Below are 14,886 nucleotides of genomic sequence, written 5' to 3' on the forward strand. Positions count from 1 at the left end.
AAAATCCAGTTTTCCATGGCCTTGGGATAAAAAACAGACTTGGGTTAAACTCCAGCCTCCACAGCCCTGGGTTAAACCCCAATATTCCATGGCCTTGGGCTAAACTCCAGCCTCCTCAGCTCTAAGTTAAACCTCAGTCTGCCATGGCCCCAGGTTAAACCTCAGTCTCCCATGGCTTTGGGCTAAACCCCAGCCTTCCACAGCCCCAGGTTAAACCCTTTTCTCCCACAGCCCCAGGTTAAACCCCAGCCTCCACCGCACGTGGCGGAACTCCTCCATACCGCAGCCTCCCCGAGCTCCACTCCCGGGCACCCCAGGGCTCCTCATCGTGCCCAGGGTGGCGGTTCGTGGCACACCGGCGACACGGGCCGGTGACACCGGGGCACACCGGCGGGCCCCTCCCGCTCCCCCACCCTCACACCTCGGCGGTGGGCGGGGCGTGCCGGGAGGGGGCGGGGCTTGCCGCGGCGAGGCCCCGCCCCCCGCGGCGCGCGCCCAATATTCCATGGCCTTGGGCTAAACGCCGGCCTCCTCAGCTCTAAGTTAAACCTCATTCTCCCATGGCCCCAGGTTAAACCCCAGTCTCCCATGGCTTCGGGCTAAACCCCAGCCTACACTACCCCAGATTAAACCCCAGCTTCCCACAGCCCCAGGTTAAACGTACCCACTGGCTGGCGCGGTGGCCGAAGGTGTAGAGCGCCACCTGGCTGGCCACGTCCACGATGCCGCTGATGTAGGGGTCGTGCTGCCGCAGCGCCGCCAGGCTGATGTCCAGCCCCCGGCCCAGCGCCGCCGCCATCTTGCGCCCCGCCGCGCAGCCCCCGCCAATCCACCGCCGAGCCGCGCCGCGCCGGGAGCAGCCGCCGCAATCGAGCGCCGAGCGCCCGGCGATCAGGATGGCGGGCGGTGGCGAGGGGCGGGCCGGGGACAGGGACAGAGCGACGCGGGGTCGCTTGGTGTGTGCACAGCGGCACAGGGACACGCCAATCCCACACACGACACGGGGAGCCGGGCTGAGCCTCGTGGCTCCAGCTCCTCCCTGTGCTCCTGGGAGTGCTGTGGTGCTCCTGCTGCGGCTGGGCTCATCACTTAGTGGGGCACATGCGGGAGCTGCGCCTGTTTAGTCCAGCTTTAGGTCTCTGTAGGAAGGAGAAAGCTGAGGGGGATCTCATCAATACATGTAAATATCGCCAAGGCAGGTGCCAAGGGGAAAGTGCCAGACTTCAGTGGTGCCCAGTGACAGGACGAGGAGCGGTGGTACAAGCTAAAACACAAGGAGTTCCACCTCAGCATGTATAAGAACTTTACACTGACAGTGGCAGGGCCCAGGGTGGCCATGGGGTCTCTCTGGAGACATTCGAAGCCCACCTGGAGGTGTTCTGTGCCACCTGCTCCAGGTGGCCCTGCCTGTGCGGGGGTCGGACGGGATGATCCCCATTGATCCCTTCCGAACCGAAGAGCTCTGGGAGTCTCTGGGTGCTCTGGTGTCCCTGCAGAGAGTGGGACCGAGCACATCCAGCCTTTGTGCCCACGAGCTCGGGATCCATAAGGGGCTCGGGAATCCATGAGGGTCTCACGGATCCGTGAGGGGCTCTGCTATCCGTGAGTGGCTCGGCTATCCATGAGGGGCTCAGGGATCCATGAGGGGCTTGGGAATCTGTGAGGGTCTTGGCTATCTGTGGGGGGCTCAGGGATCCATGAAGGGCTTGGGGATCTGTGAGGGGCTCAGGGATCCATGAAGGGCTTGGGGATCTGTGAGGGGCTCTGCAATCTGTGAGGGACTCGGGGATCCATGAGGGGCTCGGGGATCCATGAAGGGCTCAGGGATCTGTGAGGGGCTCAGGGATCATGAGGGGCTCAGGGATCTGTGAGGGACTTGGCGATCCATGAGGGGCTCAGAGATCCATGAGGGGTTCCGCCCAGCTCCAGCCCCCAGGCCAGGGAGAGCAGCGGGCTGGATTGCTGAGCAGAGCCAGCCCGTGTTTGCTGGCACACCCTCACACACCCCTGCACCCAACTGAAAGAAGCAGCATGGCAAGCTAAAACCATCACACAGCCCTCGTGTGCATAAATATACATGCAAACACATACATATATATATATATATACACTCGTACGTGCGACAAGCAGCTGAAACCTAAACAAGCATGCTATAATATGGAGTTATACAAACAGCGAGCAACAGATGGACAAGACCAAGGATTCAGTTGCCACCTTTTCCCGTCAAGCACACATGTTTATTACTAATCTGTTGGTACCGACAGTTTACAGCAAATACATGAGCTTTATGAGGCATGCAGATAAGCTCAGTACATACTTCCATGAAAAAGAGTTGCTTAACCCTCCTGCCTGAACCCCCTGCAAGAGCAAATTCTTTTTACTTCATCACCTCAGACTGATGTAGCCATTCTGGAGGCAGTCACCACCTTCCCTGTACAGAAGCAGTAGGGTGATATATTTACTTCCAGAGAACTTCCAGGATGCCCTGGAAGAACCAAGGTGGTGGTAGTGGATGCTGTCTTAATTGTTTGCAATATTTCCAACACAAAATTTTCAAAAGGACAGTAGCTGGACAGAGGGGATGAGGTCTGCTATTGTGTTTTTTTCCCTTCTTCTCGCTCCAGGCCAGATGGAGCCAGTGGGATAGAGCGAGCAGTAGCATCTGTTCCAAGAGCACATGGGCAAGCCTAGGTAAAAGACTCCCATCGTGTGAAGTGAGGATAGGAGAGAATTGAGAGACAGCAAGCTGGGAATTCATAGAATTAAATGTACAGAGACTCATTAAATGAGTCTCTTGAGTGGAGTTAGGAGTGGCCATGCTGTCAAAAAGGACAGAAAGAAAGGCCAAAAAACGTAGGAGAGACTCTATAGGTTTTACTGTATCCCAGAAGGCCACCAAAAATTTTCATCACTAAGAATAAGGACCTACAGCTTGTTCTGCAAGCATCTATTAGGAGAGGAAACATCTGAACATACTCTGGTTACAGTCCGTCTCACTCTCATTTCCTCCTTGTCTAAAGCCACCTTGTTTCATTTGGGGCTGTGATGAAATACAGCTTTAGAGTTTAGAATTCTGTGGTTTTTTGTGATGCTTGTGGTAGGAAAATGGCTCTAAGCAGTTCCACTGCAAAGCTCTGGCTGACCTACAGATCGTGTAACAGCAAGGAAGATACATGGGCTCATGGTAGACAAGGAAATCTGTCCTTGGTCTGGGCATGACCCGGAGTAGAGAGGCAAAAAAAAACCAAACCCAATAAAACCCCCCAAAAAACTCAACTAACCAAACAAAAGAAAAAGTAGTAAATACGAAAGATAAGTCAGCTTATGCTTAAATAACTAACAGATGCAGATTAGTTTATTTTTGCTGATTAAATAGTTCGCAGTTCGCACATTCCTTAAGCACATTCCTCCTCATGTGCTGGGGCTTCTCTTTACCATCATCTTCAGTTTTTTGGCTCCTGCTAACACAAAGTCCAAACTTGTCACCAAGGACAGAAGTGTGAAACTCTTGGAGTCTCACTCCCTGACTTTTCCTCTACAGATGCTTTTCCTGCCTCCAGCAATAATACTTAAAAAAAAAGATGCCATGCTTTTTTTTCCCTTTTTTTCCCCCCGCTTCAAATCTCTTGAAGCAGACTGTCAGATATTTTGACTGTGTGTTTCTGTTTGTAGCTGCTTTTTACCACCTCCCTCCCAGGTCCCTGTGCCCCTTTCTCACACAGCTGGACAGACACTTCCCTAACATTGTGTTTTGAGTCAGCGAACCTGTCAGGCTTCTGGCCAGGCCTTTTTATATTTTCTGTTACACTCTGAGGTACCTTCAGTGGGCTCCAGCTGTTTTCCTGCATAAGTGGAATGTAATTGCTCCTTCCATTTAGCCTGAAGTAAATATACTTAATAAAGCCATTAGTTCTGCCCTGCTTTATAGGATCACTTGATAGCAGACTAAAAATTTTCCAATGAAACAAGAAGCTGTTAAGAAGAGAAACACTGTGAATTCTCTAAAAATTTAAGGATGTTTTAGTAAAAATGTCACAGCTTAAAAACATTGATTACTTAAACTATGGTTCTTTTTCTTACAGTCAGTAATCCAGTAGTTCATGACAACTGTAAAAGCAAGTCTGAATGATTTTGATGTAATTTTGTTTATGAAACAAAGTCATTTTCTAGCTTTCAAAATGTCATCATTTCATGCAGTATATAATTAGAATGTAACTTTTTTTGTCTTCTGCCTACCTGGATACTATTTCATTAAAAAAACCCAAACCACATCTTGCTTTTGATATGGCAAGAAAAGGATTTTGTGTAGCTAAAACTGAGGCCAATTTAAGGCAAAATCCATGCAGCATGACATTTTGAAGGTCTCCTTTAATAACAAATGTGGAGATGGTTAGGCCAAACCTTTTCACAAAGGTTGTTCAAGCAGTTATTAAACCTTCACATTCAAGCATCTGTGACACTTTTAAAGATTCAGGCATGCTTCCTCCAGCAAATTATTGGCACTGAGCATGCGTTTTTCTGTGGGTTTACTGGGGGCACTGCTGAGCATGTGCAGGCCCTGCCCCAGGTCCCAGGCATTCGGTCCTGCCCTTCTGGCACCTTGCTTCTGGCCTGGCACAGGTGTGTGCGTGGCCTCAGTGTGAACCAGACAGATGGGGGATATGAACTGTGTGAGAAACAAGTGTTCACAGCCCTGCTGAGCTCACAGCCTCCCCTGGCTGCTTGCCTACCTGCCCACACTCGCTCCTTCCTCTGAGCTACACCTTTTTCTGATAAACACCAGAAATCACTAGAGCCAGTGTAGTGCTGAGCACCTCATTTGCCTCACTTTCTCTTCTCCAGCTCCTTTGGAGCTGTTATTGCATGGCAGCTGCCTTTTCCTTTTTATTCTTTCCCAAAGGCTGCCACAGTTTTCTTCTCACCCTGACTGGTGGCGTCACTGCTGCCCCTGCTAGAGGAGAGAGTGCTGAGGCAGCACTCCTAAGTTCCTCTTCCTCATCCAGGGCCACTCAAATGCATTTGTGTGAAGCTTTCCAGCGTGCTGCTTTCCTGAGAGCAGCAGGTTGCTCTGGTGGAGCCAGAATGATCCGGCAAGGCTTGATTACCCATGCTCCACATATTCCTGGGCATGTGCCTTCAGTGCTGCAGCATGGCAGCTCTCCCCCTTTGGCAACCGGTGCCCTGTGCTTTGTGCTGGAGTCTGGCTGCATCACTTCTCAGGCACAACTGAAAAATGTGGGTTTTTCAGCCCCTCTCCCCCTTTGGTAATCAGTGCCCTGTTCTTTGTGCTGGAGTCTGGCTGCATCCCTTCCCAGGCACAAATAATTTGAAATATGTGCTCTTTTCTGCCCACTTTTATTAAGGCTCTCAGTAGCTTTGCACTGGAACACTTTCCTCACGCTCGAAAGTTGAAATTTTTGGTCGTGTTCTGAGACCACTTTGTAACTGCAGCCCTAATGGCTAAAACAATTTCAGTCTTTGTGTTTGTAACTTATTACTTGCTGCAGGTTTCTCCATAAGTATAGGGTCAGACTATTATGGTTTCATCTGTTGCTGTTGTTAAAATACTCTCTCTCTGAACTAAAATGAAATCTGGTTGCTTTTATTCCAATTCTAAACAGCTCCCCTTCTGCCCCCAGATAAACCCCAGCACATTAGGTCCTTAGCAGGCATGTCCTTGTCTGCAGTGTGGCTCTCTGGGATAGTGTTCTTCAGCATTGTTGGATTTGGAATTCTGATATTACACATACTGTGAACGAAATAATTAACTATCATTTACTGTGATTTTGAGGGTTGCATTTTTCCTGCATGTAAAAGCCTGGGTTTTTCCCAAAGGGCCTTTTTTTTTTTTCCTTGACAGACTTACTATCATAATCACTTAGAAAAAATATAACTCTTTACTTCTTCTTTTGCTATGCATTTATTTGCAAGGAACTGAGCTTCACCTTTCTATAGGCCCAGTTTCTGCCAGTGGCTTAGCTTGGTGAGAGCTAGAGGAAAGTTACCTACTGTCATTAGTAGAGCTACATTTTTTCCTTTCTAACTTCCTATATACGTATTATAATTGTGAAGAATTCTTTTTTATTTACCTTCAGTCACTTTTCAGAGGGCATAATCTGAGCTGCATAAACAAATATAACATGAGGAAAAGACTTATTTCAGGAGGCAGAAGGGAGAGTCTATACCAATATAATTGCATTGAATTCTAGTGTTATTCAGGAAAAATAAAAAAAAAAAAATCTTCCTTCTGTACATGTAATCAGTAAAAACATTTATTTTTATCAGTGTTAGATTTTCAATATTTAAAGTGACTGTAGGATTTCACTGTCTTGTCTTTAGATAAGCAGAAATGAGAATATGATAAACCTAAAGAAGGTGTGTGGAATATTTTTTTGTGTGGAATATTTTTCCTGGTTGTGTTGCCTTTATCCCCAAAATTTGCCTGACTTCTCTAGTTATACATTTGTGAGTATGATTCTGTCAGATCTCTTAATAAAATTCTAGATTTCATCCTCCAGTCTCTCTCTAATGCTGATAATATTCCAAACATATATTGTTGATTTCCCTACTATAGCAAAGAAAAAATACTGTCAAAACTTACAGAAAGCTTTTTCCTCCTTCATTGTTTATTTAATGTAGCAGAATTCACTAATTGCAGTAACATTTCTCATAAGGTTTAACTTTGCAAATTCCTTTACTTCCACCCCCATGCTACTTTAATTAAAGTTAAAATTTAACACTAGATTTTATCCTGAGAAGGCAACCATTTGGAGCCAGTGTGTGGGTTTTTTTTTTTTTTTCTGTGATTTTGTTACCACAACTCTCTGTGCTAAAGTTCAATAAAATATTATTGATAGCCATTACTTTATTGCTGTCCTGATAAGCTGACATAAACTGCTTTGAGCCATCAGTTTCATTCTTTGCTCGGATGATTGGCTAGACAAGCCACCAAAATATTGAAGAGGATCAGGCAGTCCTGCTATTTCCCATAGGTTAATAAGGTACAGCAGCAATTATATCTTGCCTAAGATAATCCCTTTCCAGCCACATCTCCCTGGAAATCACCATTTAATTTGGCAGAATCAAACACTTGTTGCTCTAAAAGAGGTATTTTCCAACCAGTTACAGAGAAGATGCCCCTATTTAATTAATTCCTGGTATGGAAAGTTTCATTAGATAATTAAACTAAGTCAGGACCTTATTTTTATGCCTCACCTGGCGGAGCAGCTCTTGCCCTGTGAAGGGAATGGAGTCATCCCAGACCCACTGTTGCTGGTGACAAAATATCTTTTTGTGAGTTCTGAACATTCCCACCAGCTTTTGTTTGAGATAATTGAGGAAGTAGGAGAAAGTCTGAATAACTTTATAATTTTTAGCTGTTACAGTGTTACTTTATTAAGAGAATTTGCATTACTTCCTTTTCAACTGGCAGAAGTATCCTCTTGGGTTTTGTTGGCGTGTTTGTTTTTAAAATGAAGAATGTTAGTGTTTGTTAAAGATTGATACAGCATTTCATAGCTTTAGATATAAGTTACTGAAGAGTGTTGCAACAATACTGACTTCTAGAGAGCAGATTAATATAAGGAAGGATCCTTAAAGCTAAAGAAATCAAGCAAATAAAATGACATTTCTGTCTTAAATATTTCCCCAATGCTTTTGTATTTTTGATAGCTGCCCATGGATATTGCTGTGGGGAAATTCTTGTGTTACTAATGACTATTTCAGCTCTGCTCCTCCAGGTGGGCAGAGCTGCTGAAGGCTCTTACAAATGCACCTTCTGTAGTTATAGTTAGACTTAAAAGCTATTTTAAGTGTGTTTTGAGGTAAGATAACTTGATCTCTAATAGCGTGATTTTGGCATAACACCTTAGGTGATCATTTTTATTTGTTACTGGCTTTATTTCACTAGAAAATATGAAGAAAATATTTGTTTTAAAGTAAGCTTCCTTTCAAACAGAAAATAGACTTTTTTCTCCTTTTGTTATGCAGTATATTGCAATAAGGATCCACAATTGCCTCTATGTTTTAAATGCAATTACTTGCAGCTTCCAGAAGCATAAAAATATATCATTTTTATTTTAAACCTACATTTTGGGCTTTATTTGTGTTGCTTTAGGGTTTGTGATAACGAGAAGAAAGGCCTGGGTAGAAAAAGGAGTTCAGATTTGTGTAACTGAACCAGAAAACAAAACTTGGTAACATTTGAAGTGTTGCCCTTGGAAACAATAAATGCAGTCTATCCCTGGTTTTTAGAAGGGCTGGATTTAGGCAAGGGCGCCTTCCATCAGGCAGCCAATACAAGATTTAAGCACTTTTGAATGAGATTTTGGAGTGGAAACTAAAGGTATTAGCACCACAAACCTCCAGTGAGTGCCTGAGTCTGGGTTTATTACAGTTGTGTGAGTTTGTTTCCCTCGGTGGATTCTGAGAGCTGTGAAGGTATTTGGCTGTCCTTCTCTTACAATCTGATTTTGTCATTTTCTGCTGATGCTGTGCTGCTTCTTCTGTCAGATTAAATTTACAGGCATATTACCTCGCCTGACAGAAACATGAACTGCATGGATTTTTCAAAGGAAAGCTTCCATAAGGAGTAACAGGACAAGGTTTCTTTTTTTTTTTTTTTTTTTCCCCTCCTATTTTTCATGCTGGTTTGCCCAAATCTGTTAATTTTATTATCATCCTAAATTAATCATATAATATTGAGCTGAGCTTGCTTTCTTATCTACAATGAAATTGCTGTGTCATCGAAGCACTAGTAAACCTACCAAGACTGTGTAAACCTAAATCAGGTTCAGGACATTTCTGTTGTTTTGTTTTTTTAAATTTAGCTTTAAGGAAAGATCCTTCTGCAGCTTTTTATGTGGCTTCTGAGGGAGTTCTGTTATTAAAAGGTCAGCTGATAGCAGCATTTCATAGTGCTCTCAGAATTGCAGGATTCAGGTTGAAAGGGGAATCTGAGGTGCTGTTCAACATGAGCTTAAAGGGGAGGAGAGGAATGGAAGAAAAATCCTGAAAGTGTTGTGTCATTGTTGGTGCAATACAGAAACGTCCAGACTGGGCAGGTGGGATGCACAAATCACAGCTGGTGTCACGAGGGGACAGAAGGACCAGGAAGCTTGGGATGGACTGCAGGAGGCAGGGCTGACATGGAGCAGGGCTTGATTGGGAAGGCAGGATTGCTATGCAAGCAAAACTGGAGAAGGTTCTCCACCAGAATGGGACACCTGCTAAGAACAAAATTAAATGGAGAGGACAGAGTTATGTAGGTCTGGAAAAAGGAAAATTCAGGTAGATAATGCAACTGGAAATAGATTAAGAGGAGTGTTTTTGATGGAAGGAAATGCTGAGCACAGGGATGGGTAAACAGTGTGCTGTCATTACCAAGAACTGTCCTGCCACGACCATTTTTTAGGTCACTTTAATAGCTGGTTGTGACGTGACCTAGTTGGAAGTGGCTGCTGCTAAAGAACAGAACCTATGGAGAGTCTCCCCTCATGCAGCACTGAGCAATTGGAAAGCAGATACAGCATCAAATAGATTTCCTGTCTCTGTCTCTGAGGGGTTTCTGAGGGATACAGACCAGCAGGCATTTTCTCTCAAGCAAGAAAGAGATGTAGACTTAACAATTGTAGAAGTTGATTGACCATCAAGAAAAATGTTGTAATGATTGAGGAAGCATTTATGAAGTGATAAAGGCTGCTAGAAAGCATCTCTGTTTTCCCTACTACTTGGCAACAGTTGCCACAAGACATAGGAAGCCCTCTGTACAGTTCCAAGAGAGATGATGTGGCCTAACATTTTCAAATGTCTAAGTATCATTAACTCCAGCTGACAAATAGCAGTTCCATTTTATCCTAAAAGTCGTATTTATCCTAAAAGTATGTCAATAGAGACAGTGCTTTGAAATGTGGTTTAGGATATGGAGGGAGTTTGCAAAAATTATATAAACCAAGCTTTTTTGTCTGAGCTTTAGGTAGTATATGTATGTGTGATTGTATACAAAAAAACACCCCAGGCCCAAAAGAGGCTCATTTTACTTATTACTAAAAATTTCAAGCAATGAAATGATATAAAGCTTCTCTGAAGTTTGATTTCCTCTTATCTGCATTAACTCTATCAGTGATGACTCCATTTTCATTCAGTGTAAGTGAATAAGATTGCTTGACTTATGGGTTTTTCCTTTCACATGGCAAATCCATCTTGCTATACTAGGAGAGAATGATAGCCACATTAGTTTTGTAGTTGCATTGATTCTGAGCTGTCCTGTGGTACTGAGGAATATGATCTTTGTTCTGTGAATGACAATACTGTACTTCAACTGTTCTAGTAACAAGAAAAAGATGCCAAATTTGCCTTTTTTTTTTGTAAAAGTGTTTCTTAACAGATCTTTGACTTAAACTAAAGTAGTAGCAGGAATGGAGATACCACAGCATTTCTGGGCAACCTATTCCGGTGTTTTATTACCCACATAATAAAAAAAAATAAATTCTTTGTGCCTAATTGAAATTTCCTCCTTTATGACTTGTCTGCTGCCTCTCGTCCTTTTGCTGTGTACCTCTGATAAGAGACAAGCACCAACTGCACAATACCCTCCTCTTGAACACCTGAGGACAGCAAAAAGGTCTGTCTTAGTCATCTCTTCTTCAAGCTTAGCAAGCCCAGTTCTCTCAGCCTGTGCTCCATCAATGTGTGCCTCAGCCCCCTAATTCTCTTAGAGGCTCTGGACTTGTTCTTATTGCAGTGTCTTGTACTGAGCAGCCCAAAACTAGATGAGGTATTCCATTAGTGGGCTCTCAGAATGACTCCCCTGTGTCCTGCTGGCTCCTTCACAGCCAGGGCATGCTACTTGCTGGTGTTTAGCTTTTTGTCTACCAGGACACCTGGCTCTCTTTTGCAAAGCTGCTTCCCAGCCTCTACTGATGCATGGGATTATTCCATTCCAGGTGCAGGTTTGGCATTTGTGATTTGTGGCACTCCAGGGTAATTTTCATCTTCCATATCTATCTAATCTACAGTTCTGCAACTGAGCCACAAAGTTGTATGGGAAACTCTCAAAGGCCTTGCTAAAGTCAAGGGAAGTATCACCCATTATCCTCCCCTTGTCCACAGAGCCAGTGATCTTGCCATAGAATAGTCAGGTGTGTGTGGCATTGTGTGCCTTTGGTAATTCCAACCTGGCTGTTCCTTTTTATTCTTTGCTCGGATATGGCTTCTAAGCTGACTTACTCCATGATCTTTCTAAAGTTAGGTTGACTACCCTACAGGAGGAGCTCCCTGGTTCCTCCTTGGAGATGGATATGGTGTTTGTCTTGCTGTTCATCAAAAACCTCACCTGACAGTCGTGACCTTTCAAAAATGAGACAACAACTTTACAGTGACATTGGCCATCTTTCTCCACACCTTCACATACAGCTCGTATTGTTCAAGGATCTGGGTGTGTCCCACTGGCTTACGTGCACCATTCCCAGAGACTGACCTTGCGCTTGGAGACTCTGGAGGCCTAAAGACAATCCTTACCAGGAACTAAACCACTTCCCCCAAAAAACCCCAAACAACCACTCCCCCCTCTGAAAACCAAAAATAAAACCCAGAAAAAGATGTCAGGCAAACCAGTCATTGAGTACCTGAGCCTTATCCACATCCTTTTTCACTGCTTTTCCTGCCAGACTGAGCAGTGCGGCCAAATCCTTCCCAGCCTTCCCTTTGCTGCCAATGTACTTACAGAAGCCCTTCTGCCCTTTAATCTCTCAATTTTTCCAGCTACATCTGAGCTTTGGCATTGACCTTCCATCTCCATGTTCCTGAGCTGGGATGGGAGCTCCCTGTTCATCCGTGCTGGCTTCCTGCCACGCTGGCTTCCCTCCTGCCTGGCAGACTGACCTGTTCCTGTGCACTCAAGAGGGTCCATGAGCACCAGCCACATGTCCTGGGTCACTTGGCCCTGCAGGGCAGTGTTCTGTTGGATCCCCCACAGCCCATTCCTAAACAAACTGAAATATAGTCTGAATTCCAAAGTTGTGACTCCAATTTTTCTCTTGCTCAATTTCTTCCAGGATGTTGAACAGCAGAATGCTGTGTTTGCTGCAGCCTTGCTGCCCTTGACCTTCACATCTTCTAGCCCCTCATCCTCTTTTTATGAATACCAGGCTGACTGCCTCTCCTAGTCATCTTCTTGATAAGCCACATCAAGAAATTTTCATCAACATATTAACATGATTATTCATGAGAAGGAATTGATTTCATGAAGTGTCTAGTTCAAAATTACAAACTACAGAAGTTTGAATAAGTTTCCCAAACTACTGGGTAATTATCCAAACAGAACCATTTAAAGCTCTTCCACTCCTTGTATTAATAGGAGCCACAATATTCCCATGCTGACTACGAGAGGAAAAATCAATATCAGCAAACGTACATTCATATTGATTTATCTTCCCTTTGGTTTTCTAATTTAGTAAAGGCTACTAATGCAACATTACATAAAGATTCTCAGGAGAGTAAAAAGGCTAATAGGAGCAGGTATTGCTGTTTGTTCTGGGGAAGTGAACTGACTGTACTGTTCAGAGTCAATTGCTGCCCAGTCTCTGATACATGGAATTTTGAGCTATGTATCAGAGAGCATTATTCCAGGGAAAGGGATTAGAAGGAGGCACCAAGATGACTTTTTGGAATGCAGGCCCAGCACACTGTTAGGATTTTTGAATGTCCTCGTATACATGTACAGAGCAGTTAGTAACCTTTGTTAAATGAGGTTAGAAAAGGGTTTTCAGGTCACATCCAATTCTTATGCATATATATTCCTATGCATATACTGATTTTTAATGCATTATTTCATGCCTTGTATGAGGAAAAAGGAATGCCTTATGAAAATAATCATGTTGTTTCAAAGCAAAGAGAAGTAAATGAAGGGAGGAAATGTTTTGTATGATTTGAAAACAGAAGTTTATGACTGTCCAGGGCATCAGAAAGTTGTCATATTGGAAAATGAATCATCTAGACACCTATATGTTACATCCTGAGATTAAATGGGGATGTAATCTAGTACAAGCCATTGTATGTTTCAACTGGTATAAAGATTCAGAAAAAACCTTTTAATTAAAAAAATACTCCTTGTAATGTTACAAACATGGAAGTGCAACAGGTTATAAAATGGGAAGAGCATTCTCTGTGCTCTTACTCTGCACCATCAATAGGCAAAGGCGCATGATTGAACGTTTTCCACGTGGCTGGGGTTTTTTTTCCTCCCCTTTTTGAGGATACAGCACTCATGAGGACACTGTAAGAAAATGTCCTCATTTCCTTATCCTACCAAAGGACAAGGAAAACAACAGATTACTGAAAAATAAGACAGAATAATTAGGTCATTGAAGGTCTGGGCTCATAGAGGTATTTAGTGTCCCAGAAGAACAGCTGATAATCTGCAGCTGAAAAATCACATTTTCAGGAGGATTGTAAAAGTTGAGTTCTGTCTTCCAAGGCCCAAATTCCTAACTTTTTTTCAGCTTTTCCTGAATTTGGCCATCAAGGCATTTTGTTAGAGAAGTAAATGCAAGAACAGCCTTTGTCCCACTCTGTTGGAAAATTAATTGTCCTTAGTCACCTTCATTGAACCATCAACAAGTTCTTGCCTATGAAGGAGGATTCCAGCTTGATTTGGAGTACCAAATGACAGGGTGGCTGTCTCCAAATGGCCATGGCATCATAGTTTGGAAAATTATGTTCAGATTGCTCTTTCCATTGTCCATCAGCAAAGACTCTGACTCCTGCTGGGAGTTACAGTGATACCAGAGTGGTTCACTGTAGAGATCTGCCTTTTTTCCAGGAAAAGGGGTTTCACTGCAAATCCAATCTCTTTACCCACTCTTTTAGTTCCAAAAATAGTGAAGAGAAGAGAAATCAATATCACAGAAGTAAGATATTCCAGGGGTTCTGTCGGGAAGTAGTACTTGAACATAATGTAAATATTATAATTCCATGGAAACAGAGTGATGGTGTTACTCACAGAGGCTTAATTCTTGTATCATTCACACAGTCTTTTGGAGATCACCTTCTTGGTATGCATCTCCTGAAACACACGCTTTCACCCACCCCCAAATTTGGATACACAAAATGGTTTTACTGCACAGTTTATTAGAACAGCTGAAACATTTCAATTCATGGCCCTTATTTTATCATTTGGAAAACAGGAGAAACTGATAACAAGTGTAGGTGATCATACTCTTATGTCACCCTGAGGAGAAAACAGGGGCTGCACCTGCTGGAGAGTGTAGAGATCCAGGGGTAAAGTTCCAGTTAGTTTTTAGGTTCAGTGCCTCTTGTGTTGTGGGGTGGTTCTGGCCCTATAGCTTGTTCTTTTTCCATACTGAGCATATGGAAGTCACAATTCTTTTATGGAACTTTAACTCGACAAGATTCAAGTCATGTACATGACAGAAGGCCTTGAAATCTGGGCAACGTTGCTTGTCAGATTGCAAGTCCTGGCTCTGAAGCATTTATTACCCATTTTCATTGGGAATTTCTAGTGTGTGAATTTTTGAATATTGTAGGATAAAGCACTTCTTACCCTTCTTTTAAAAATGATTGATTTTTTTTTCTCCAGAAACTTGCAGAATAAATTCAACCTCCACCCTGAGAAATTTCAATCCAAACAGTTAAAACTTTGTTATCAAAAACTGAAAAGAATGTCTTGTAGTAGTGTTGCCTTGTACTTATGTTGTGCTAAAGAGGGGTTATTTTTAAATGAAAATCAAATGACAGGGTACCATTTAGTAACACTGTAGTTCATGTGGATTTTCAGTTCTTTCATTACAAGGTCTCATACAACTTCACAAATACCTCAGTGAGATGCAGAAATACTATATTCATCTTATTTTTAAATAAAAATAGGGT

General features: G+C 43.4%; 2 protein-coding genes across 2 annotated transcripts in view; one reads left to right on the forward strand and one right to left on the reverse strand.

The window, feature by feature from the left end:
- DCP1B (decapping mRNA 1B) overlaps window positions 1-799 on the reverse strand; it is a 39,816-nt gene extending 39,017 nt beyond the window's left edge. The window contains exon 1 of the mRNA XM_041484503.1: window positions 665-799. Coding sequence (XP_041340437.1) covers window positions 665-799 — 135 coding nt within the window. The remainder of the gene's footprint in view (window positions 1-664) is intronic.
- The window catches only part of CACNA1C (calcium voltage-gated channel subunit alpha1 C), a 456,585-nt gene that overhangs the window by 11,517 nt on the left and 430,182 nt on the right, over window positions 1-14,886 (forward strand). The window lies entirely within an intron of this gene.

This window comes from Pyrgilauda ruficollis, unplaced genomic scaffold (genome assembly GCF_017590135.1).
Source record: "Pyrgilauda ruficollis isolate IOZ18807 unplaced genomic scaffold, ASM1759013v1 scaffold66, whole genome shotgun sequence".
Classification (NCBI taxonomy): Eukaryota; Metazoa; Chordata; class Aves; order Passeriformes; family Passeridae; genus Pyrgilauda; species Pyrgilauda ruficollis.